At 32.1% G+C, this 26,036-nt stretch overlaps 1 protein-coding gene and 1 pseudogene across 1 annotated transcript; one reads left to right on the top strand and one right to left on the bottom strand.

Moving 5' to 3' along the window:
• Positions 1-235: 235 nt before the first annotated feature.
• On the bottom strand, positions 236-7,863 carry LOC130975671 (uncharacterized). The gene is made up of 3 exons (XM_057900426.1): positions 7,818-7,863; positions 3,188-5,760; positions 236-3,034 (listed from the first exon to the last, which is right to left on the bottom strand). Exons 1-3 carry the CDS (start codon positions 7,861-7,863, stop codon positions 236-238), a joined length of 5,418 nt encoding a protein of 1,805 aa, XP_057756409.1.
• Positions 7,864-15,412: 7,549 nt separating this feature from the next.
• Positions 15,413-21,147, top strand: LOC130975670 (wax ester synthase/diacylglycerol acyltransferase 4-like; annotated as a pseudogene).
• Positions 21,148-26,036: the final 4,889 nt, after the last annotated feature.

The following is a 26,036-nucleotide window of genomic DNA, read 5'->3' as shown; positions in this document are numbered from 1 at the left end:
GGCCTGGGGGGGTGATCAGTCCTCCCGTGGTGGCCGCGTCTTTGTTTTTCGAGAAACGGTAGTGGCTCCTGATGGAGATGAATAACTTGTAAAAGAAAAAAGGTTTATTTGAATGGTTTGGGCCTCGTTAAAACCCTTCGTGAGGGAAAGAGTACCCGAGTTTCTAAAAGATAAAATAAAAGAAAAAACAGAAAAAACAAATGGTGACTTTAAAAAAAAATAAGGGGAGACTCGTTTAAGTATAGTATCTTCGTAGGTTGGCTGCGTTCCAAGTTCTTGGTATTTCGCTGCCGTCTAGTCGTTCGAGTTTATACGCTCCTCTTCCAATTACGGCCTTGACTCTGTATGGTCCTTCCCAGTTGGGGGCGAGCTTTCCTTCTCCTGGGGTCGGAAGGCCGATATCGTTTCGTCGTAGGACGAGGTCGTTGTCCGCGAATTCTCGTCGGATGACGCCGTGATTGTACCTTAGGCTGATCCTTTGTTTGAGTGCTAATTCTTTGACGTGGACTATGCTTCTTTCTTCGTCTACGAGGTCTCGTTCTGCTTTTTTGTCGTTACCTCCAACCGTTTTTCTGGGGCTGGGGTCCCCGATTTCCACTGGGATTATTGCTTCTACGCCGTATGTTAATCGGAAGGGCGTTTCTCCCGTGCTCGTTTGGGGTGTTGTTCGGTACGACCACAGGACTGATCCCAACTCATCTGCCCATAATCCCTTGGCTTCGTCAAGTCGTTTCTTAAGTCCTTTAACGATAATTTTGTTGGCAGATTCTACCTGTCCGTTTGTTTGGGGATGTTCTACCGAGCTGAAGCGATGGGATATATGCAATCCTTCTAGGAGTTCTCTGAATTTTTTGTCTGTGAACTGGGTTCCGTTGTCGGAGATGATGACCTCGGGGATTCCGAACCGGGTAATGATCTGTCGCCAGACGAATTTCCGGCATTGGGTTGCCGTGATGGAGGCCAGGGGTTCGGCTTCAATCCATTTGGTGTAGTAGTCTATGGCGACGATAAGATATCTGAGTTGGCCGGGTGCCGTGGGGAAGGGCCCGACGAGGTCGATTCCCCAACTGCCGAATGGCCGTTCAGCCGATATAACACTAAGTTGGTGTGGGGCGGCTTGGTGGATATTGGCATGCCTTTGGCATTTGTCGCAGCTTTTTGTTAGTTGTATGGAATCTCGAATGATCGTGGGCCAGAAATAGCCGGCCCTGATGATTTTTTGGGCTAGCGTTTTTCCTCCGATGTGGTGACCGCAGCAGCCTTCGTGGATCTCGCGGGGTATGTATTCCGTGTCTCCGGGTTCGACACATTTAAGTAGGGGCTGCGAGAATCCGCGTTTGTATAGTTGTCCCGCTATGATTGTGTAGTTGGCGGCTTCTCTTTTTATTCGCCTCTCCTCTTTCGGTTCTGGTGGTAGGACTCCGTCGCGGAGATATTGCAAGATAGGGTATGTCCAAGACTCCCGGTTTGAGGATGTTAGGTGTGCATTGATTTCTGTTGATACGGAAGGCGACTTAACGACCTCTTGGATTAGCGATCTGTTGCCGTGTCCTGACTTCGTGCTGGCTAGCTTGGAAAGTAGGTCCGCCCTGGCGTTTCGCTCCCTGGGGACGTGCTGTATGGAGACGTTTTCGAATCCTTCTTTTAATTCACTTACTTTATTGAGGTATTGTTGGAGCAGGGGGTCTCGGGTTTGGTAGCTCCCATTGATTTGGGAGCACACCACCTGGGAATCGGTGTTAACTTCGAGTACCTTGGCGCCGACTTCCCGGGCTAGGTTTAGGCCTGCCAAGAGGGCCTCGTATTCTGCTTGGTTATTGGATACTGGAAAGTCGTATCTTATTGAGTGTTCAATTGTGATCCCGTTTTGATTTTCGAGTATAATTCCGGCGCCTCCGTGAGTGGAGTTTGATGAGCCATCGACGTGCAGTTTCCATGGTTCGGGTGTTAGTTTGGTCGGAGTCATTTCAGCGATGAAGTCGGTCAAGGCCTGTGCTTTGATGGCGTTTCGGGGTTCGAACCTGATCTGGAATTGGGATAACTCGATGGACCATGCTAGCATTCTTCCTGCTAGGTCGGGTTTTTGTAGTACCTGTTTGACCGTTTGGTCGGTTCGGACCGTTTGGTCGGTTCGGACCGTTATGGGGTGGGCCTGGAAGTATTGTCGTAGTCGTCGGGATGCCGAGAGGAGTGCGAAAGCCAGTTTTTCTAATCGCGAATAGCGGGCTTCTGTGTCATGTAGGACCTTGCTTATGAAGTATATGGGTTTTTGTTCCTTTTTCTCGTTTTCCCGGACGAGTGCTGCTGCGATTGTTTCTTCCGTTATGGAGAGGTACAGGTATAGTGTTTCCCCTGTTTGAGGTTTTGCGAGGATTGGAGGTTCCGTTAGGACCCTTTTAAAGTGTTGGAAAGCTTCTTCGCATTCTTTCTCCCATTTGAAGGGGGTTCCTTTTTTCATAAGTTTGAAAAAAGGGGTTGCCTTTTGGGCCGATGCTCCGAGGAACCGGGATAGTGCGGTCAGTCGGCCGGTGAGTTTTTGGATTTCTTTGAGGTTTTTGGGACTTGTCATCTCAAGGACGGCACGGCATTTTTCTGGGTTTGCCTCAACTCCGCGTTGCGTGATCATGAAGCCGAGGAATTTTCCTGCTTCCATTCCGAAGGCACACTTTGTAGGGTTGAGTCGCATTTGGTGTTCTCGCAGGGTGTTCATTATTACCCTGAGGTCGTCGGTTAGTTGCTCACCGGATTCCGTCTTGGCGAGCATATCGTCTATGTAGACTTCAATTTTGTTTCCGGCTAGGCCTCGAAATATTTTGTTGACAAGTCGCTGGTAGGTGGCTCCGGCGTTTTTCAAGCCGAAGGGCATTACTTTATAGCAGTAGGTTCCATCTGGGGTGATAAATGCTGTCTTTTCTTCGTCTGGTCGGTGCATCGGGATCTGGTTGTAGCCTGAATATGCGTCCATGAAGCTGAGGTATCGGTGGCCGGATGCTGCGTCCACTAGCCCGTCGATGTTTGGTAAGGGGAAGGCGTCCTTTGGGCATGCTTTGTTGAGATCCGTGTAATCAACGCACATTCGCCACTTCCCGTTAGATTTTTTTACTAGTACGACGTTGGCCAGCCAGGTCGTGTAGGGGAGTTCTCGGATAAAGTTGGCTTCAAGCAGGGCTTTCACTTGTTTTCGGACCTCGGCGGCTCGGTCTGGTGACATTTTCCGTCTTCTTTGCGCCACGGGTTTGGCTAGGGGGTCTACTGCCAGATGGTGGGACATCAGGTTGGGGCTTATTCCCGGCATATCGGCTGGTGTAAATGCGAATAGGTCTCTGTTTTGTTTCAAAAGTCGGGAGAGTTCTTCTTTGAGGTCGTATGGGAGGTTTCTGTTGATGAACGTGTATTCTTCTTTGGTTGGCCCGATTTGTAGCTTTTCCATGTCTCCTTCTGGTTCCGGTCTAGGTTGGCCGTCTAACCGTGCGTCTAGGTCGGCGAGGAATATTCCGGCTGCGTCCCGGGATTTTTTTCTTAGGGCTAAGCTATTGTTGTCGCATTCGGCTGCGACTTCTCGGTCTCCGTGAATGGTTCCGATGGTGCCGTCGTCGGCCCTAAATTTCATGAGGAGGTATTTGGTAAAGATGACTACCGAGAAGTCGTTGATCGTTTTCCTCCCGAGAATGACGTTATAGGCTGTGGAGTCTTTTAGGACGACGAATTCGGATAAGATCGTCTTTCTCTGATTGCTTGTTCCTATGGTGATCGGAAGAGTAACTGAGCCGTCTGGTTTGAGGAAGTTGTCTCCGAGGCCCGTGACGCCGTGGCGGTGCGTTTGGAGGTTGTCGTTGCGGAGCCCGAGTTTGTCGAAGGCTCCTCGGAAGAGGATGTTGGAGTCGGCACCGGTGTCCACCAGTATTCTTCTTACTAGTCCTGTTCCGATTCGAGCTGATATGACGAAGGGGGCGTCTTCGGCCGAGGTGCCGTGTTGGCAGTCCTCGGGTAAGAAAGTTATCGTGTTGTCGGTAATGTTGACTGGGTCGTGGTGCTTGACGGCCATTATCTTGAGGTCTTTTTTCATTGTTAGTTTTGACTTATTCGACACGTCCTTGCCCGTGATGACGTTCACTATGATGGTCGGATCTTCTTCGGGGTTTTCCCTGGGGGGTGGTTTTTGAGTTCTCGGGTTGCGTCCTTCTCTTTCTGGTGATTTGTCTCTGTCGACGCGCCTTGGTTCTCTGATGATTTTGACGAACTCTGGGAGTTTGCCGTCTCGTATGGCCTGCTCAAGGGCGTCTTTAAGATCGTAACAATCTTGTGTTTTGTGGCCGTATCCGCGGTGATAGTCGCAGTAGAGGGCTTTGTTTCCTCCTGTCCTTTCCTTGAGTGGTCGAGCCCTGGGGATGATGCCTCGATCTGCTATTTGGTGGTATACCTCAGTAATTGGTGCTGTTAGGGGGGTGTAATTGGAGAATTTTCCTATTCTTGGTGGTCGGGAGGTCGGTCTGAGGCGATCTCGTTGGTTCTCTTTGGGTGGTGCGTTATGACGGGGAGTCGGGTTGCCGTGTTGGGTGGCGACGTGCTGCCGTTTGTTGGCAGCGACGACCTGGCTGACTTCCTCGTCGTTGATGTAATCTTTGGCGACGTTCTGGATTTCGTGCATGGTCCATACTGGTTTGGTGGTGAGATGTTTGCGAAAGTCTTCATTCATGAGCCCGTTAGTTAGGCAGAGGCTGGCAACGGAGTCCGTGAGTCCGTCGACCGTCAGGCATTCGTCGTTGAAGCGGTCAAGGTATTTTCTCGTGGATTCTTCTTGCTTCTGTGTGACCCCTAACAGGCTGATGGGGTGTTTGGCCTTCGTGATTCGGGTTGTGAACTGGGCCATGAATTTTCTTGTGATGTCGTGGAAGCTGGTTATGGATCCGTTCGGGAGGGCATTGAACCATTTGATCGCTGGTCCGGCAAGGGTTACTGGGAAGGCTCTGCATCGGACTGCGTCGGATGCTCCTTCTAAGTTCATTCTGGCCTCGAAGGCCGTTAGGTGCTCCTGAGGGTCTTTAGTTCCGTCGTACTTCATGTCGGTGGGTTTGTCGAACCCTCTAGGGAGTTTTGCTCTTAAGATTCCTTCTGTGAAGGGTGTAGCTCCCATTATGGTGTGGTCGCTTCTCGTGCGTTTGGTGCTTCGGTATCTCCGGTCTTCGTCTGAATCGTGTTGACAACTTAGATCCCGAGAAGCGCTGCGATGGTGTTTTTTGTTGTATCGTCGTTCGGGCGATTTCTCGCGTCGGCGGTTGCGTGAGGTGCTGCGATCATCTCTCCTATTGTGTTGCCGGATTGGCGACCTGCCGCGGTGGGATTTTGACCTGGAAGTTGCCTGGCTTCCATACTCGTTATTGTGTTTTTCTCTGTTAGTTAGTTTGCCTTCAAGTTCTTGGACCCGGAGACAGAGATCCTGGATGATTTGTGCCGCTTTGTCCCTGGCTTTCTCAGGATGTTGTGGGTCCGTCGTGACGTGTTCGTTTGCGTGGTGGATGGTGCTTGCTATTTTTGCTTGGTTTGTGGTTTCATGGTGTTCTGAGGTCGGACGACGCGGTTGGGAGTCGTCCTGGCTTGATGGGTTATCCTCCAGGATGCCCTCCATCCGGTTCGACTGTCGCAGGTCCCCACAGACGGCGCCAATGTACAGAATATCTCTAGTACGATCTAGGAGGAGGATCGGGAACCTGCGGGTTGAGTCGGGTGTTGAATCGTCCAGATGGAGAGGAGGGGAGGTACCTGCAAAGACACTCCGACGCTCAAGTCAGAATGGATCTAAGAGGTGTAAGGTGTGAGGAATGAATGAATACCTGGAAGGACTTGGGTCCTTTATTTATAGGTGTTTGGTGATTTATCTTTATCTTATCTTATCTGGCTAAGATAAGGGTGATGTTTGAATTTGAAAGTTAGTTAGCGAGTCGGGTTGGCCCGCTTTGCCCGGATTCGGGGTCGGTCGCGGACCCGGGGCCCATGAGTTGGGTCCGTAACAAAACCAATCTAACTTGTTACACAATATCATTTTAAACATAATTCTTTTGAATATCTAAAAAAGATATCGATAAAAGTAAGATCCTTAACAAACTACTTAATAGCTTCAAAAAGTTTATAATCTTATACACTCAAATTACGAATTGCTTTAAATAGCTTAAAAATTCTTCAACGTTGAGACTAAGATCTTGTAATGATAATAACTTGTGCAATTTCTTTCATTAACAGAAAAAATTTTAAGTTCTGATGAATTTTTATCATCCACTTTTTATTTTTTATTTTTGGAAGAAATATAAGTAAGATAATAATAGATGGAGTTATAGATGGAATTGTTGAAACATTGCCATTTTTATATTCAAAACTATTGAAACTCTTCAAATAAATCTCATTATTTACTTACATCTCATTAATATTATTAATATTGATGTCCTTTTCACTTGACCATCTTTATAATCTTTCTTTTAGCCGTTTCATTTTAATATCTAATTACTATATTTTTTTCATATATCTCTCTAAGAATGTCTAAATAATAAAGATATTTTTCTCTAACTGCTTAATTTAAGATTAGACAAAAAATAAAAAAATAATTATAACCTACTATATATTCAAAACATGTACATACAAATGTTAACAAAAAACTAATATTAAATAGAAGTGTCATACATATTTTTATTAAACTTTTTCATACTTCTAAAATAATTTTAAATATCTTAGTAATTTCATTCCGTCCTATTCTATTTTTATATTTTAATTATTTTACTTGTATTATTTGTTCTTTGAGAATCTTTAAACGATTTCATACTTTAGTTTTATTACTCAAAAAAAAATTTCATTGATCTCTTGTGCTGTTTTTTTATAAACTTCTGCTGAAAATGTTTTATCTTTCTTTTGTCTCATATTCTTTTTTGTTTTCTAAAAATTTCAAATAACAAACTGTTCGTGGTCCATCTAAAATATGCATCAAGTTCATTTATTTTCTCCTTCATCAACATCAACTACTTTTTGAGTATTCATATTATTATCCATAATAAAATTAATATCATAAAATACACTAATAATTAAAAATATAAATTAAAAATAAACATCAAACGACACATAAATTAAAGGTCATTGCATAAATAAATAATAATTCAAACGATACATAAAACTCAAATTCAATACAAAAAGTCTTAATAATAGAGTTTCTCAAAAAAATATAAAACTCATTCAATAATATAATTGTCGTTTTACATTTGTGCAGCTATAAAATCTCTCAAAATTTCTTCTATTTATTCACTTTTATCTCTAGCAATTTTAATATTTGTAGAATTTTATTTAGACATACTATTAATGAGATTTTTTTTCAATTTGTGCAATAAATTTTTCGTCTGGATCAAAATTTACTAAAAAATTATGCAAAATACAATAAACTATAATAATTTTACTCAGTGTTTATATCATATTTAGTCATCACTCATTTTTGTTATGATAAAAAAATTATTTTTACAATTTCAAAAGCTCTGTTAATTATATTGCAGAGTAATAAATATTTTAAATTGAATATTTTTTTTGAATTTTTGAAAGAGTATTATGAATATTTTTTAAATAATATCGAGTATTTTGATATAATATAATAAAATTAGTTCTCAGAGAATTGATGCCAATACTGAACTTCCTTTAGTTCTTTCTTTCTTTCTTCCCGCTGGCCACTTGCAAAAGGCTACAATAGTCCAAGTTAAAGTTGGCTTGAATTTGGGGTATGTGACTTGAGAATGATCCAATTGAATTGCAATAATGATCTGATTCACTATTTTCGGAAATGGGGTCACCTTTGACACCAATCTCAACATATCCATCATCCATAGGATGAATCATTCTATTGGATCCTAACGAGCTAGTAATTAAAGAAATATAAATTTAATTTTATTATAGCAGGTTTTGAATTATTAACTTTTTATAATCTTATAAAAAAGTAATTAACTTAATTAGCAGATGACCCTTTTGAAAATTTAAACCATTAATATAAAATATAAAAAATAAAAAATTAATATATATATATAATATTCAAAAATACTATTTGTACATTAAAATTAGTCACCAAAATCAATCGTTAAATATATATAAATACATGTATAATTTAATTTATTTTTAATATGTATTTTATATATACTAATAACTGATTTCGATGTATACCTAATATGATAATATAATATTATATCAAAATATTCAATTTAAAAGCTAGTTTTTGTTACCAATTTGATCAGATCACATTTTAATTAGAATTTTATTTCACGTAAAGACTATTTTCACTATGTGAGCACGAAACAATTTTAATTCTTTAAATTTGTTGAATGAATTCAATCTTCTTACGCTCCTACGGTCCTACCTCATATAGTTATATACACTTATGAAGTTATTATTTATATATGTATATATGGACCACATGCTGGCTTATGTCAACCTCAAGCTTAAGATAGAGTAATTTGTATATAGACATGGTTTGGTTCATGCATTTGTGTGATTGAAAAAGTTTAGCCTTCACTACCAGTTACGTGGTTCTCTGCATGCGCCCATTGGAGTGGAGGCAGGGCCAAATTAAAATTCTGAAAAATAATAATAATAATAATAATAATAATAATAATAATAATAATAATAATAATAATAATAAAAAACTAAATTGAATTGGTAGAGTGGTCAACTTATTCATTCGTTTAAGCAAATACAGCAACTCATTAGCCAAAAGCAGACCTTTAAATGAAATTTAGATTCGTGACTGATTAATCTTTAGTTTGCCAAATTGAAAATAGTGTGGTCAACTAAATAATAATAATAATAATAATAATAATAATAATAATAATAATAATAATAATATATTTATTTATTTATATGTTTCTGGGTTAAAAGAGCATCTTCTTGCTTTTGCAGCCCTTAAAGGCTCAAAGTACAAGCTGACAAAGATTGATATATAAAATTGAATGGTGAATATGATTATTTTAAGGAAAAGTACAAGGAACCAAAAGCTTATCAGTCAAAAGCTAAACAAAACTACATTAATTCATATTAATAATTAATTAATTTTAAACTTTTTAAATTTAAAATTTAAAAAATTTTAAATTAATTAACTAAACCTAATTAAAACCTATAAAAACCTTTCTCTTTTCTCTCACATTAACTTATCCACCTCCAACAATCACAAATTCGAAAAATATATAAAAGAACATCCATTTAATATGAAAAAGAAACATTCTGATACTTAGTAGAAGAAACATCCATATATATTAATTCGTAGAGATTTTGAATTCATCCAAAGGTATTTGGCTGGGTTTTGGCTGATATGCTTTTGGTTCCCTAGCTTTACTCTTATTTTAATGTTACATTACATCAACAACAATTTCACTCCCTGTCGCTTGCATATATGGGGATACTAGGGGTGTGCATGGGCCGGGTGAAACCGGGTTTGATGTGACCCAGACTCGATCCGAAATATATACCGGGCCTATTTGTTAGACCCGAATCCGACTCTAAACCCAATGAAACCTATACACTTTCGGACCACGATTATACGGGGTAAAAACCGGGTGAAAACCGGGCCGTTAACATTATATTACCTTGATACCTTCTTGTAAGTTAGTATGTAGAAATATCCAAATTTCCAAGACTCCAACTATTATTTGACATGGTAAAATTCACTTAGAAAAATATAATAAGAACTAATTTTTCTCTAAAATTAAAGCATAACCATAATTAATACTAATATTGCCTAATAACACCAAATATTTAAATCAATACAAATAACACAAGATTATGCATTAGTCTAAAGTCTTATGCATTTTAAATATAAAACATTAACTTATAGTCTTATATATAATGACTACTAATACAAAATATTAAGGTTTACAATACTTAAATTTCACATAATAATAGCTATCATCCATCACTAATAACACAAAATATTAATTGTGTATGATGACCGGGCCACCGGGCCGATTTCGGGTGACCCGAGCTATGGCCCGGACCCGACCCGAAATAATGACCAGGTCTATTTTTGAGACCCATATCCGGTCCTAGACCCGATAAAATCACACCAAATTAACCTCAAAAGTGTTCGGGACCAGACCGAGTCTTCGGATCGGATCGGGCCATGCACACCCCTAGGGGATACGATACATCCATATACAAAGAAATTTAGACAAAAATCTCAAAAATAATAAGAATTAGTCTTGATCAATACGTTTGTTCTAAAAAAGTAATATATATTAATAGATGTTAAAATGAAGTTGACCTTTGATGAATTTAAAACAAAAAAGAAACCTTAAATACCATTTAAGAATTAAAATTTATGAGTGAACTAAATCTTTTTAACGGCATAGATTAATTTTTAGATAATATTTTTACCAGTATAAATCAGGAATAGTGTTCTTAATAGAGACTAATTTGGAGGATATTATTTTTATTAAAGACTAGCTAGTGTACTAATGCACTGATGTGCCGGCTAATCAATCCTTTTATTTATAAATATGGATTAAAAAAAAAGTATTTTAAAAATAAAAATGTGTATATTAAACTGTTATCCAAAATTTTTTTTCAACAAAAAATAAGAAGACTCAAACCCGCAATTTCTAAATAAATATAAAAAAATTATGTCATTTGAATTATATAGTTGGTTTGCTTAAATTGTTATCTAATTGCTATTATATATAGTAGATTATTGATCATACCGGTATCGTTTTCATTTGTGCCATTTTTTCTTTGAGAGGGAACCTAAATGATTGGCTTCTAATAATTCTATAGTCCCTGTCACTTGTATGCATCATAATTTGACTGTGTTTGTCTTTGCATCATAAACCGTTTCGAAAATTCTTTTGTCAATTTGACAAAGTCGGACAGAAAAGAATATTAGGCTTAATATGCTATATAACCTTATTAATTATTAAATTATCATATGGCATACATTAAGGTATGTTTAGCTTACGGAAACGTCTTTTATTTGTATTTTTATTTTTACTTTTTAATATTTTCTACTTTTATAATTTTGTCAAAAAAAAAAACATTAGCGTTTATTAATCAATTCATCTTTTTTTTTTTTGTCAAAAGATATAAATTATTCAGTATACTTTATTTGATCTAACCTAATGACTTAATTATTTTTCAATGGGTATAGGAGATTGGTCATGTAACATGTTATACATATAGATCACCATTAAATATCAAAATTGGGAGATGATGTTTAGGGTGTCTTTAATTTAGATTAAAATATTTTTTATTCGAAATGAATTGAATTGGGCTGTGCCTCGCTTGCTCTTATTTTACGTTGTACAATCTATTAATTAATGGACTACCTTTTCTTAATTTGGGGCCTTTGAAGCTTTAGTTATTTTTTGTCCGTACCATACTTCCATAGTTAAGCGTATTAAATACAAGGAATAAATGGGCTGGATTTTGTTATTCTATACTTTATATATCGTTTTTCATTAGACCAAAAAAAAAAATAATACTATTATACAGTTTATACTAGATATAGAGACATTTTTAATTGGCACCTCTAATAAAAATAAAAAATGAGACAATTATATTCAAACTACTTTAGAAATTCTATAGGAGGGATGAATCTACCAATATATTGATTTTTTTTTTTTTTTACCAAATATAGAAGACTCGAACCCGCAACCTCTTAATTGAGTATGGGGAGACTATGCCATTTGAACTATTACTCATTGGCCTACCAATATATTGATTATTCTATACAAATTAAAGAACTCAAATTCTAGATACTTTTGGTTAGGAGTAAAAAAGTATTGATAAATATAACCCATATATATATACCAATTCAATTTATTGTGTTTGTAATTTCAGATTTGATTTCCTTTCTTTTTATGGCAAATCTAGACTAAACCAATCCTATTAAGATTCAGTTGATTAATGATTTTTTGTTTAGGAAAAAAAAGCTTTTATCATTATTGACAGGGAGAATTCAATCATTCAACTTCAAGTGTAAAATTATCATTATACTCATGCCCTCTACATTATTACATAGGGTTCATATTCATTTGAATCTACTTTTCCTTCAATGTTTTCATCTCTATCTATCTTCTTCTTCTTAAATATTCTCAACTTGCATGGATCCAAGTGAACACAATGCAAAGAAGTGGTTTTCGATAATTAGCTGTAGTGTAGTAATTTAGAAAAGACTTCTGTAAGTTCTTGGAAGCTTTGATTCTCAAAGACTTGGCTAAAACACAGGCTTGATGAAAAGACTCAGTGCTTAGAAGTATTCTTGGTATCTCTCCATCATTTTAACTGGAACAACCATTGAAAGGTGATCTTTCTTAACATTTTATTTGATGATGCCCATAAATACTTTGAATACTTTAATTTAATAAAAAATGTACTAGATAGTATTCTGCATTTGAAGTTGGGTTGCAAATTAAATATACAAAGTGCCAACAAGGTAAGTGTAAAATGCCCCCAATTATATAGCAATTTGTTTGACTTTGTAATCCTAGAAAACAAGAGGGATGTATGTGAAGAGGAATTGTTATGATTTTGGTTGGCAATAATGGTGTGCATGAGCACTACAAAATTAAAACTTGGTGGTTATATATTATGCTTGTAATAGTGTACTTAGACTTGCTACCTATCTTGCTATTATATGCTAAGTGTTTGCAAACTTATTAAGAGTTATATATATGCACCTTAGCAAAAGCATCTACTCTAGGATTTGGGTTAATGTTCCCTGAAAATGTTCATGAACCAGCCTTAATTAGTTTTCAATTTTCGGATAATTTTGTTGAGCTGATGGTTGGTTGCTCTCCTATATATACTATTGTTTTCTAAACTTATTTAAACTTCTGAAATCTTTCTAAGTTTGAATTCTTAATTTCACTGCAGCCTGCTGGTTTGGAGCTAGTGGATATAATGGCTGTGTATCAAGTAGGAGATTATTTTATTGCTTTGTCGAAGTGATTACTACAATTGCGAGATTATTTTATTGCTAGTATAAATGTGACTATGACTATGATGACCTCAAATGGACTCTTTTTGTACTGGAACATTGTAACTAGATTTTATCGCTAGGAGTAAAGTATTATTTTTTCTTTCTAACATTTTAATCATTTTATTTATATTCCTAACATTTTAAAATCATATTAATGTTATTTTTACATTAATTTTGTAGGGGTAAACGTGAATCGAATCGAATCGGATATAGACAAAATCTCGATCTGATCCGCACTAAAATTATCGGATCTAATATCTATAATTTTTAATCTTGGATTTAATCGGATCGGATCTCGAATATATCTGCAAAATATATAAATATTTTAAAAAGCTTATTTTTATTTAAAAAATATCAATAAATACTATTTTTTTTACTCTTTTAAATATGTTTACTCTTAAAATATTATTAAACATACTTTTCTTAAATAATAAAAATAAAATAATACAACATATATGATAATTATTAGTTGAAATAAAATATTAAAATAATATTTACTTATTTATTTATTTTTGCAGATCCGTGGATATCCACATAAAATCCGCAATCCGATCTGATGACGTTGCGGATCTGATCCAATGTTCTTGCGGAACGGATCGATATCCGCAATTTTTTGATCGAATTCGGATAAATTCAGTATGCAGATCGGATCCGATCCATGAACACCCACCCTTACGATTTTGTTAAAATTCTTTAACGGAAAATACACGTAGACAAGAATATTCTTTTTTTTTTTGGGGACGCTGTCACTTTAAGAATGCCAAAAAGATCTTTGTCACCACCAAAGAGTTTCGACGTGAATCCTCTGCACAGCAGTCTTTGTTAATGCCAAAGACGAAGACGTCATGACATGGATCAAAAGAGATCGTTGCAAGAACATTCGACCATTGTCCAAAAGCATAATCCTAAGAGATGCTTCCGCCACATAGTTTCCCAAACCCAAGCCCAGCAACTCTTGCTAGCCAAATTGAAGAATCCCTTGCCCCCATGACCTCCTTCTTCCAATCCTCTAAAGAGGAAGCTCAACCCCAATGCTTTTGCTAAAAACTTAGTCCCTACTAGATCCTCTAAACCTTTTATTTTTCTTGTTCCTGGTCTTTTTATTATTCTCCTTGATGATGAGCTTTTGCGTCCTTTGCCACATGACAGTGTTCGAGAAACCGTTCTCCTAGAGAGGGAGTGGCAGCGCCAATTCCATCGAGTTATAAACACACTTTCAGAGAACGCGATTGGGGAACTAGAAAAAATATGAGAATTTGTGATTTGGGGTTCGCGATTGGTGCTGCTTCACCAATGGGGTGTATATTTTGTATGGTGATGGCGCGACGGTAGAGTGCAAGAGAGAGTTTAGAAAGGGTTTTTTTTCTGCTAAGTGTTCAAAACTTCGCAGATAGAATAAAGAGTTGAGAGAGGTTTTTTATTGTTAAAAGTATTTTAAAAAATATTTTTAATATAGTTAATGGTAGAATTAACAGTAGGATAACATTGATACGATTTTAAAATGTTAGGAAAATAAATAAGACGATTAAAACGTTAGAAACAAATTTGAGACTTATCCTAAACGTTGAGAATAAAAATGATACTTTACTTTACAGTCAATTATTGATTATTAATTATGTTATCTTCTTTAACTGGTTAATTTCACATAATGTATATTAATAATATTAAGTCTGTTTTCTAATGCAAATATGTAAATTTGATCAATTATCGGCATGAGAAAAAAAAAGGTGCAAATTGAACTGCATAATTTTCATTATTTTTTTAATAAAAAATGATAGAAATCATCAGAATTTATTATTTTTTACTATCATTTTTAGTCATCAACTCAATTCTTTTAGTTTAGTAATGATTCTCTAGTATTCTTCCTTTTTAACTTCACATAATGGATTGTGGCGGTACTAAACTTCTAATTTAAAAAAAAATGCACTAAATTGCGGCAGCTCTAAACCGCCACAAATCAATTTATTATTTAGTGATGGCTATGCTAATAATTGCTGCTAACCACCACAAATCCTAATATCCGCAACTTAAAGGTAGCGATCCTTAAGCAGGTGGTAATCATTTTGCTAAAACCGGCACAAAACCCTAAAAAACCATCATTAATTCCTGTCTCCCATGCAGTGATAGGTAAAAGTGTAAAACCCATATACATGCACATGATTGAAAGCGGAAGCCCATCCCTACGCAATAAAGATTCTGCCACATACTTTGACTATCACAATCCCTAAGTCTCAAGGCAAAATTATTCCATTCCTAACAGATAATCCATGCACCTTACGAGCTTAGTGTTGTTTTTTTTTTTTTTAATTTTCAGATCGATATATAAAACATGCATCTCAAATATCAGACATGTATTTATGATTTATTTTTTAATTCATTTTGAATTGCTCTACCCATGATGCATATATAATCAGGTTCTGCACGTAATAAATGGGTACAAATCTACTAGCCTACTGCCCAACTACTATAAATTAATCTTGCAAAGGGTTGGAACACATCCATTGGTGCCATTTTTCACAAAACTGTCACATTAATCTAGCTTATGAAAGATTTCAATATAGTTTGTCCTACAAAATTAAAATTCATTTTAAATAGTTTAAAGTTAAATATTATATATAAATATATAAATGATCATTTACATAATATAAAATTATTTTTGTATAAAATAATACGTAAAAATTATAATATAATTTAATATATTTGACTAAGTTACTAGTATTATAAAAAAGAGTAAAGTATATTTTTTGTTCTCGAAATTTGACAAAAATTTTAAAAATACTCATAAGTTCTATTTTATTTCAATTTTGTTCTAAAAATTTTCGATTTGTATCAAATATACCCCTGATGACTAATTTTTCAAAAAATTTAGAACTAATTTAAAAATAATGCATGACAATTATGTTTGATTTGTTTTTGTTAAAGCTAAGGTTGTTCTCATATAATTACCGTTGAATTGGTTCTAAATTTTTTAAAAAATTAGCTGCTAGAAATATATTTGATATAAATTAAAAATTTTAAGATAAAATTAAAACAAAATAAAATTTAGAAATATTTTTAAAATTTTTACAAAATTTTTCAGAAACAAAAAATATATTTTATCTTTGAAACAAAATATACTCGTATATGTAGTCACTATAAGATTAACGTTAGAAATAATGGAGTCCCATTGTTGAATTCATAAAAAGTAAATAATCTGGTCACTTCTGGGACGAATAATAATATAATAAAACCACGTATTCAATTTTGCATGCAAGTATATGGATTATGGAGCATAACCTGCTTCCTCTGAGGTATCTGTGAATATTCACGTGCTCATAAATGATCACTAAATAAATTTCAGATTCAACTAAAATTTTTTAATAGTAATTTTAAATATTGGTAAAAAAAATTTCTAAAACAAATATAATTTATTATTTTTAGTTAATATTTTTAATTATTAATTTAATTTTATTAATTTAATAATTTAATAACATATTTTTAATTTATATTTTTAAATATTATTAATTAATTACAGAATAAAAAAATAATAAATAATTCTCCTCCAGTATTTTTCTGTTCCTAATATAATAAGCCGACGCACCAACTAGCCTGTTACTGTTGCAATTATTCAATTCACAGGGATATATAGGTGTGGAGGATAATAAAGAGATAGTTAGCTAGAGAGCATAAATAAAATATAATAGTATTTTTTTTTATATTGATTAAAAGAAAATCTCATTATATATACTATTAGTATATATAGACTACTCTTCTGAAGAAAGTCATGAGAAGAAGAAAGTAGTAAGAATATTATCATATATGGAGGATTTGAGAGAGCCAGTGAGTCCAACGGGACAATTCTTGGAGAGCGATTTTCTGAGTTTATGCATTATTGGTGTCTTAGAATTTCAAGTTCCAATTCATAATTTGCCAATTGTGTCTCTTGTTAGAGATGCTTTTCAATCCATTCCTCGCTTCACTTCCATAATGGTCAGCTCTCTCTCACACTCAAATATACATACACACAACTCAAAGTTTCGTACAATTATTGATGAGCATAATTTCAAGTTGATATATATATATATATATATATATATATATGACAAATGTTATATAGGGGCTATTTTTTTTTATTAATATTAGTTAATATTTTGTGTTAATATTTTATTTTGTATTATTAAAATTTATTATTTAATATTTAGTATAAAAATATTTTTGTTAGTAAAAAATGATAAATTTTATTGATCATATAATATGTTCATATCTTATGCTTGTCATCTCACAATATTTTTTTGAGAAAGTCTAGGGATCAGTATTTTTGTTAAAATCTGGTCAACACTTAACCATCAAAAGAAAAATGATTAATTTTATACTATTAGAAGTCATCTCACACCATTGAAAATATTGATGATGGCTAATTGATGGCTAAACATCACAAATTCTGCTGGCCCTATCACTAGCGTATTTTTTTTTATGGATTTATAACCATCTTTCAAAATTAATTTTTTTTAAAAGGTTAATTTAATTACTATTAATTTTTATAATTTCACTAATTTTTTATTAGATTCTTATAATTTAAAAATCTATAATTAAGTATTTATACTAGATAAAAATTTATAATTATATCTTTATTGATTGTTTATTTTTAAGAAAGAATAATAATTTTAGAATATTCTATCATTCATTGTACAAACAAAATTTATCTAACCTTGTTTGAGTACACATAGGTTGTTGACGAAAAAGGAGTGAAGAGATGGAAAAAAGTTGAGGTAAAATTTGAGGAATGTAATTGAGCCAAAGTTTAGTGATGGCATGTCAATGGAGAAGCAATATGGTGAATACTTATCAGGCATAGCAATGGAGAAGTTTCCAAAAAACAAGCCATTATGGGAAGCTCATATAATCAAATACCCAACAAAAAATGCTGCCGGAACCCTAATCTTCAAATTCCACCATGCAATTGGAGATGGTTACACTATCATGGGCCTCCTTCTTTCTTCCCTTCAAAGACATGATGATCCTTCACTCCCATTATTATTTCCATCAAAGTCATCATCATCCTCTAATAATAGTAACAAATTGTTCTTACTTAAGATATTGCCTAAGCTTTTCTCTATCACTTTCAATTCCATTGTTGATTTTGGATGGAGTGTGATGAAAAGCACTTTTTTGGAAGATGATGAGACACCAATAAGGTCTAATGTTGAAGGAGTGGAGTTTCTACCAACTACCATATCACATATCTCATTTTCTATTCATCAAATCAAAGAGATTAAATCTAAACTTGGAGTGGTAAGGATGGTTAATTATTATATTAATTCCTTTTCCTAATTATTTATTTTGTTTTTCTTAAATATTCAGATTTTCTTTTTTCTTTCTGTGAGATCTATATAGGGTTTCTTATTAGCTTCCCTTCTAACATATATAGTAATCTAATGTTTGGGTAGATAGATGGGAATGCATCATATTAGGTGGTTATTAATTAATGCATGCATGGATGATTTATTTTAGAAAATTAATATATAGGAAACAAATATTTTATCGGACAATTTTTCTAGTGTTAATTTTTTTTTTAACTTTTATTGTTTTAGAAGATTTAAAATTTAAAATTTAAATTATTTAAAATCTAATATCTAAAATTTAGAATATAAAATTTAGGATTTAGAGATGAGAACTGAAGAGAAAGAAGATCATAACTATAAAAATGAAAATATAATTTCAAAAAAAGTTGGCTAGAATTGAAATGTTAGTTTATAAAAAAGTTATTTTTTAGTAGAATATTATAAGTTTATTTAGGCGTTATTTTTTATTTTTTTATGATATTTCTTTAAAAGATCTTTTATAAAAGTAAAAGTGATTTTATGTTTAAATATCTCATGTAAAAAGATATTTTTATTTATCAATTATGTTTGGATAAAATAAAATAAAAGTACTTTTTTATTTATTTATTATGTGAAAATTAAAAAAAAAAGATGTAAATTATAGCTTATCAAAAAAAGATATTTTCTTTTTAGTACTTTTACTTTTACTGAAATTTGTCAAACACACTAATATATATATAGTCAACATAAAAATACTAGCTAATTCAACATAGTTAAAGGCGGCGGTTTGAAAATTATTTTTGTATTTATAATGATTATAAAGAATTTAATTGATTTTTTTGTTTGACATAATATTATTATTATTGCAGACTATAAATGATGTGATTACTGGAATAATCTTCTACGGGATTCGATTATACATGCAAGATATGGATTATAAATCAGGAAAAATGAAATCAACAGCAATGGCAATAGTGAACACAAGGAATGTTAAAGATTATCACACAGTGCAAGATATGCTAAAGACTAATGCAAAGGGTGTTTGGGGAAACCATATTTCTTATATGCATGTTTCAGTGCCAAAATTACAAGACTACCCAATTTCAAACCCACTCCAATTTGTTAAGAAAGCACACAATTCCATCAAGAGGAAGAAGAATTCTTTTGCTACTATTCTAACCGAAAAGCTTCTTCGGATGGAACATAAGTTAAAAGGCTCAGAGGTAAGCTTAACTTTTTTTTTAAAAAAAAATATATTAAATTTGATGACCCTAAAATCTTATATTATATTATTGAAGTTTATAACTAAGTTATGAAAAAATATAACGAACTAATTTTTAGTCAATTAATTTTTCAAATTGTAAATTTTTTTTATTTTTTGAAAAAAAAATAGAATTTATAATTTAGAATTTATAATTTAAGATAAATATAATAATTAAAAAAAATTATTAATATTAACTGAAAAGAAATAATTCTGTAACATTACTTTTAGGTTATTATCTATCACACATTTAGATTGAATCACATGCAATAAAATAAATGTTCTTATTTTTTCTAATGGATTTTATATTTATATATATACTAGCTAGTTCAATAATAGATTTATGAAATGACCTACCTAACCAAATTAATGACCATGTTGCTCCATCATTTTAATTAATTTGTCGTGATAATATAATGTTACAGGAAGTGTCTAAAAATATACATAGGACACTAAGAAATTCAAGCTTATTGATTTCCAACATGGTTGGACCAATGGAGCAAATGGCTTTGGCTAATCATCCCATAAAGGATCTCTTCTTTACACTCTGTGGTTTGCCTCAGGTAACTTATATATACTAACTTTCTTCCTCTCTATCAAATAACAATGAAATCTTAATTAATTATATGAAAATTGACAAAATAGTAAATTTATATAGTGATCTCTCCTTAAGTTAAATAATAATATCTAAATAAGTCATATAATACTGTTTGATTTAAAAAGAGATATGTCGGTTCACATATCGATTAAGAAAATTTTCAGGTATTTCTAAAATATCGATCTTTTAGTATTTGTTTGGGTATTATTATTTTAATTAAAAAAAATTTTAATGTAAAAATATATTTTTTATTTTTTAGTGTGTTTAGTAAATTTTTATTTGTAAAAGTAAAAATACTAGAAAAATTAAAAAAATATCTTTTTTAAGAAGCTGTAATTTATATATTTTTTTTAAAGATCTTTTTTAAAAAAAAAATATTTTTCATGTGATAAATAAATAAATAAGTACTTTTATATCGTTATACCCAAACAAATTTGATAGATAAAAAGATATTTTTGTATGAGATATCCAAACATAAAATTACTTTTATTTTTCCATAAGATCTTTTAAAAAAAGATAACTCGAAAAAAAAATATTTTCTTAAAAGCTCACCCAAACAAGCCCTTAATAGTTTTACTTTTTTTAGTCATTAATCTCAATTATAAAAATATATATAAAATATATATTAATTAAAATCAATAATTAAAATTATTAGAATAATATCGATATTTTAGGAGCATTTAAAATTTTTTTATAATTTATTATTTTAGCTAATTATATAACTTATAAAATAATATAATAATGCATCATTGTAATAAAGGAAAACCTTATCCAACCCATTTTATAAATAAATTGTATCAAGATAACAAATAAAATAATCTTATATATATGCATGCCCTGAAAAATGTTATTATTTTTGCAGAGTCTTGTAGTGACAATTTTGAGCTATATGGGGATGTTAAGAGTGACACTTGCAACAGAAGAAGGGTTCATAGATGAGCGAAAACTTGTTTGGAACCTCCACAAAGCCTTTGAGGAAATACTTCATGAAGCAGAAAATGTGTAGTATTCCTATAAGAAGCACCAGCCTTAATTAGAGAGACTCAATAATCAATTAATCACAGTGTGATGCTATATATATGATTATTCATGAAGAGATTTTCTATGTGTCAAAGTACTTTAAGGAAAGAATAAAAAGGATACCTAGGTTTGGACCACAAGGTTATTTTACTAGTGTTTTTTTCTTAATATATAAATATTTGATATATAAAAGGAAATTTCACTTCTTTCATCTGTTGCATTCCATCATCTTTTATATATATATATTCTACATGAGTAGTAATTGATTTTTAGTTCGTTTCATTTTTTCAGCTTGTTGTAGCTAGCATTTACCATTAGTTTTCTTTTTTATCATTATTGTTTCTAAGCAGTATTGTAATATTGTTGAGTAATATATATAATTCGATTATGAGAAATAGAAAACAAAAAATATTAGAAAGATAAGAATGTGTTAGGGTTGGATTTTATTTTTAGTATTTTATGATTTTCTATTTTTAAAAGTTTGTAAAGAAAAAAAAAGTAAAATTAAGAAAATTTTATTTTTTATTTTTTCTTTTTTCCTAATGAAATTTTGAAATAAAAAATATTTAGAATAAAAATAGAAAATAAAAATAAAATGAAATAAGTTTCCAAAGATGATAAAAGCATAAATTTCGTTGAACTTTGATATAACGACTTTGAATTTGTTTAGATGTCATTTTCAGAAAAGATATTTTTTTAAAATTTTTTTAATAGATTTTTTATAAAAATGAAAGTGATTTTATGTTTGGATATTTCATGTAAAAAAATCTTTTTATTTATTAATTGTAATAGATAAAAAGATTTTTTTATATAAGATATCCAAATATAAAATCACTTTTACTTTTGTAAAAGATCTTTTAAAAAAATATTATTAAAAAAAATCTTTTTCGAGAATGATGCCCAAACAAGTCCAATGTTTGGGTAAAATAAATAAGATAAAAGTATTTTTTTATTTATTTATTATGTGAAAAGATCTTTTTTAAGGAAAAAAATCTTTAAAAAAAATATGTAAATTGTAAGTTTTCGAAAAAGATATTTTTTATTTTTCTAATATTTTTACTTTTACTATTAAAAATTTGCCAAACATACTAAAACTAAAAAAATTATTTTTCATTAAATTTTTTTTATCGATTTAACGCCCAAACAAGCACTTTTTTATTTTTAATCATTCGTGAATACTCTTTATAAGACACCAGACGAAATAATTTTTTTTATTATTATTATTAAGTGATTAATTCAGTACTATTACTAATTTATACGTATCAATATAATATAAAATGTAGAAAAATGAAAACTTGTCATGTAGATTGTATTTAATTTTATTAACATTTATTTTTTATTTATTTTTAAAAATTATTAGATTATTATATATACAAAAACACCTTTATAAATAATAAAAAAACAAATATATCTTTATAATTATTTTTATTAAATAATTAAATAATTTTTTTTATATGATAACAATATCCTTCCATGAAAATTAAAATAAAATCAATTTAATAATTTTAACAAAATAGAAAAATCAAAATCAAATCAGTTTGTGTTTGTTCTTCTTCATTCAGTATCAAAATTCATTGTTGCCCCAAAAATATAAACCAAACTCTATTCCAAGCAAAAACTTAGAACCATTCCACTTCTCTCGTCGTCTGTCTCTCCCTACTCGTCCTTCTAGCGGCATATTGTTTTCCTAACCCAGTAATCTTGTCTCCGATGTATGTTTCCTAACCTCGCGTATTCGTGTTGTCGCTTTTTGTATGGCGTTGTCCCGTCTTCGTGTTGTTGTCGCTACTTGCTCAAGTTGTGAAAAAATCTATATTATAAATTTTAAATCCAATTCAAATAAAAACATTTAAAAAAATTAATTTTAAACAAAAAAAATCCAAACCAAATTATATCAATTTTGGCTGTGTTTGGTTTAGTGTTAGAAAGAAGCGAAGCATGTTTGAGTGCATTGAACGCTTCCTCTTTATGTTTGGGTACTTTCTTTTCTTCAAACGCCAACGCAATTTTACGTTCTTAACGTGCATTCACAATAAACGTTTAGAAAATCACGTTAGAATTAAATTTATTTTTTTCTTATCAATTTTACTCTTTATTTCCTTGCTTATAGTTTCTTTAGTATTCAAATATTTTAAATATATAATTATATTTTTTAGAATTTGACTATTACTCCTTAAAATTCAATAAAAATACTTTAAGTTTTTAATTTTTTTTAAAAAGCAAGAAAACCAATTCAAATAAACACCAAATATGTTAGAATGGCTAGATACATTTACAACCCACACAATTCTCTTTATAATAGGTATGTTTTTGAGTTTTGAAATAATTTATTAATTTAAATCCACACAAATATCTCTTTTTATAAATTAAATTTAAATTTCTAATAATTAATTATCTAGAAAATAGGTATATTAATCTTAAATAACAAAAAATAATTTATAATTGTTCTCTTTTTATATTATATATATGATGATGGTTATATAAATTTTGAAAGTTAATTTTATTTATTGAATTTTAATAATTATAGGAGCGGGTAAGGACAAAGTGGGTTAGAGTTCAACTTTTTACTACCTGCGGATAGGAGTGGAGCGGGTTCTATGTGGGTTATTGTAGGGCAAGCGGAGTCGGATAGAGCAAAAACTCGCTCCATTGTCACCCCTACCTAAGATACAGATAAAGTCTAAATATAAAGACCAAATCCACTTTGCAGATGTGCTCGACCTCATGGGGACCGACCTGGTGTGCAGAATGCCTGAATCTTAACTGCATATACAAATGTGCTCATATATTCAAATATGAGATCTCAACACCCCTAAATTAAAAAAGATAACTACCTACCAGAATAGGAGAAGAAGTTACAAGAGTGGCCACTAGGTCACTCGTCCATTTATTTAACTCTCCTTTCTTAGGAATTTCTCAACTCTAATCTATATAAAAATCTGTCCTAAATCCTTGCTTGCTTAATCATACGAATCCCTTGCAAGTACCACGCCACACACACACACCTTCTCACGAGAAACTCAGATGGATCCATCCCTCCATGAGAAGACATCATACATTGCACCTGAAGGTACCTGGGTCCCATGTTCAGGCCCAAATCATCTTGATTTTAGGTAAGTCTTGAAACAACTACATTTATTATGTATTAATAATTTACCATGTCAAATTTATATTTTACACCGGAGAAAATGACCTCTCCTACGAGATGTCTAAGTGACACTTTTTTTCCTCTATTTCTAAATAAAAAAGTTATTCGTACACTAAAATCAGCAACTAATGTACTTGTATATAAATACATGTGTGGTTTAATTTATTTTCAATATGTATTTATATTCTAGTATGTATTTTATATGTTGTGACTGATTTTGGTGACCGATTTTAATGTATACGTAGCATAGAATATTTCTAAAATGTTCGCTCTCTTTTTCTGTTAGAGTTAAATAACATACACTTTATTCTATTTAATTAAAATATTTTTTAATAATTATTTTTTATACAAAATAGTAATAATTATTTTATTATTTAAAAAATAATAATATAAAATATATAATTATTATTGTAATAGTTTTTATTTATTTTTAATATTTTAATTTGTTACAAAATACTTAATTCAAAATTTTTTATATACTTCATGATTAATAAAAGTATTAAAAATAATTAAAATTTATTACATGAATGGTAATATATATCTTATATTCTTGTTAAATTTATTGTAATAGTAAAAATAATAATATAAAATATATTAATTATTTGGGAGTAAAAGCTACAACAAACGTTCTCTTTGATCAATTTAAGATACATATAAAAAAGCGTTGCTTTATAAATTAAATAGGCAACATTTATAGTATTTATCTATTATACTTTCTAAGAGTTGCCTTTAAATGTTTAATGAACTTTCCATTGTAAGTGTTGTCTAAAATTATTTCACTAAATTTTTATTTTATTTATTTTTTAAAATTACTCTTCTCCTCCTAAACTCAACCAAAATTAAGAAAAAAGCACAAAACACATCAACCAATAATTGATTCATCACATTCCTGGCTACCATTACTTAGAAACAAAACTCAAGTCTCGAACCATACCATTTCAGAATCAAAATCCTAACCCTAACTCAATTTTTCCCTTTAACGAAATTGACGCGCGTTCTGCATTCCTCTTTTGCTTCGCCGTGGTGCCGTGCTCTGTCCATCTCAGGCGAGTCGACAACTCTCCGCCGTTCACCTCTTCCTCTCAAGCCTCTCGCCTCTCGCCTCGGTCCTCAGGCATCTCTTCCTTGAAGGCGCCGTCGTCCTTGAAGGCTTGCATAGATCTCTCAGGCATGACAAAAATTTCTTCCAGATTTTACATAATTAATTTGGTTGAATCGTTGAAATAACAAAACTATTCAGAGACTTGTTTTCTACTTCTTCTTCTTCGACTTCTTCAGTGCTCCATGGTCCACACTTCAATCCCGCGGAATCAAGCCATTTTCTCCACTTCTTAATTTGAAGCCTGAAAAAGCAGTAATCCTCATAATTGATCGAGACTTATGCATGTCACCAATTTCCAATTATGTGGCTTGAAATGGTCCTGTGATGACAGGGAACTTGCTTCTAGAGGTAATGATAATCAGGTATGCTTCTATTAACACTAGTGTAGATTAAAAAACAAAACATGATTGAATGTAATGATTTATTATTATATGAGCAGCTATTGGTATGGAGTTAGCACTCTCAGCAACCGGCATTGAGACTCACGGAGCACACAGCTGCCGTGAAGGCTATAGCATGGTTGCCTCACCAGAGCTGTCTCCTTACTTCCGGCAGTTCCACCGCCCATAAGTGTATCCGTTTCTGGAACACTATAAATGGCCATCAGTTGAACTTTGTTGACATT

The sequence above is a fragment of the Arachis stenosperma genome, chromosome 4 (genome assembly GCF_014773155.1).
Source record: "Arachis stenosperma cultivar V10309 chromosome 4, arast.V10309.gnm1.PFL2, whole genome shotgun sequence".
Taxonomy (NCBI): domain Eukaryota; kingdom Viridiplantae; phylum Streptophyta; class Magnoliopsida; order Fabales; family Fabaceae; genus Arachis; species Arachis stenosperma.
The sequence above is the reverse complement of the archived record's forward strand: the minus strand, read 5'-3'. Positions and strand labels throughout refer to the sequence as shown.

Bases quoted from the DNA above. Each gene is read 5' to 3' on its own strand.
- LOC130975671 (XM_057900426.1), bottom strand. From the start codon at position 7,863: ATGATTCATCCTATGGATGATGGATATGTTGAGATTGGTGTCAAAG. The intron at 5,761-7,817 runs GTGACCCCATTT...GTGTCTTTGCAG, and splicing joins TGTTGAGATTGGTGTCAAAG to GTACCTCCCCTCCTCTCCAT. The intron at 3,035-3,187 runs GTCCGAAAACAA...GCATGCCCAAAG, and splicing joins CACCAGACCGAGCCGCCGAG to GACGCCTTCCCCTTACCAAA.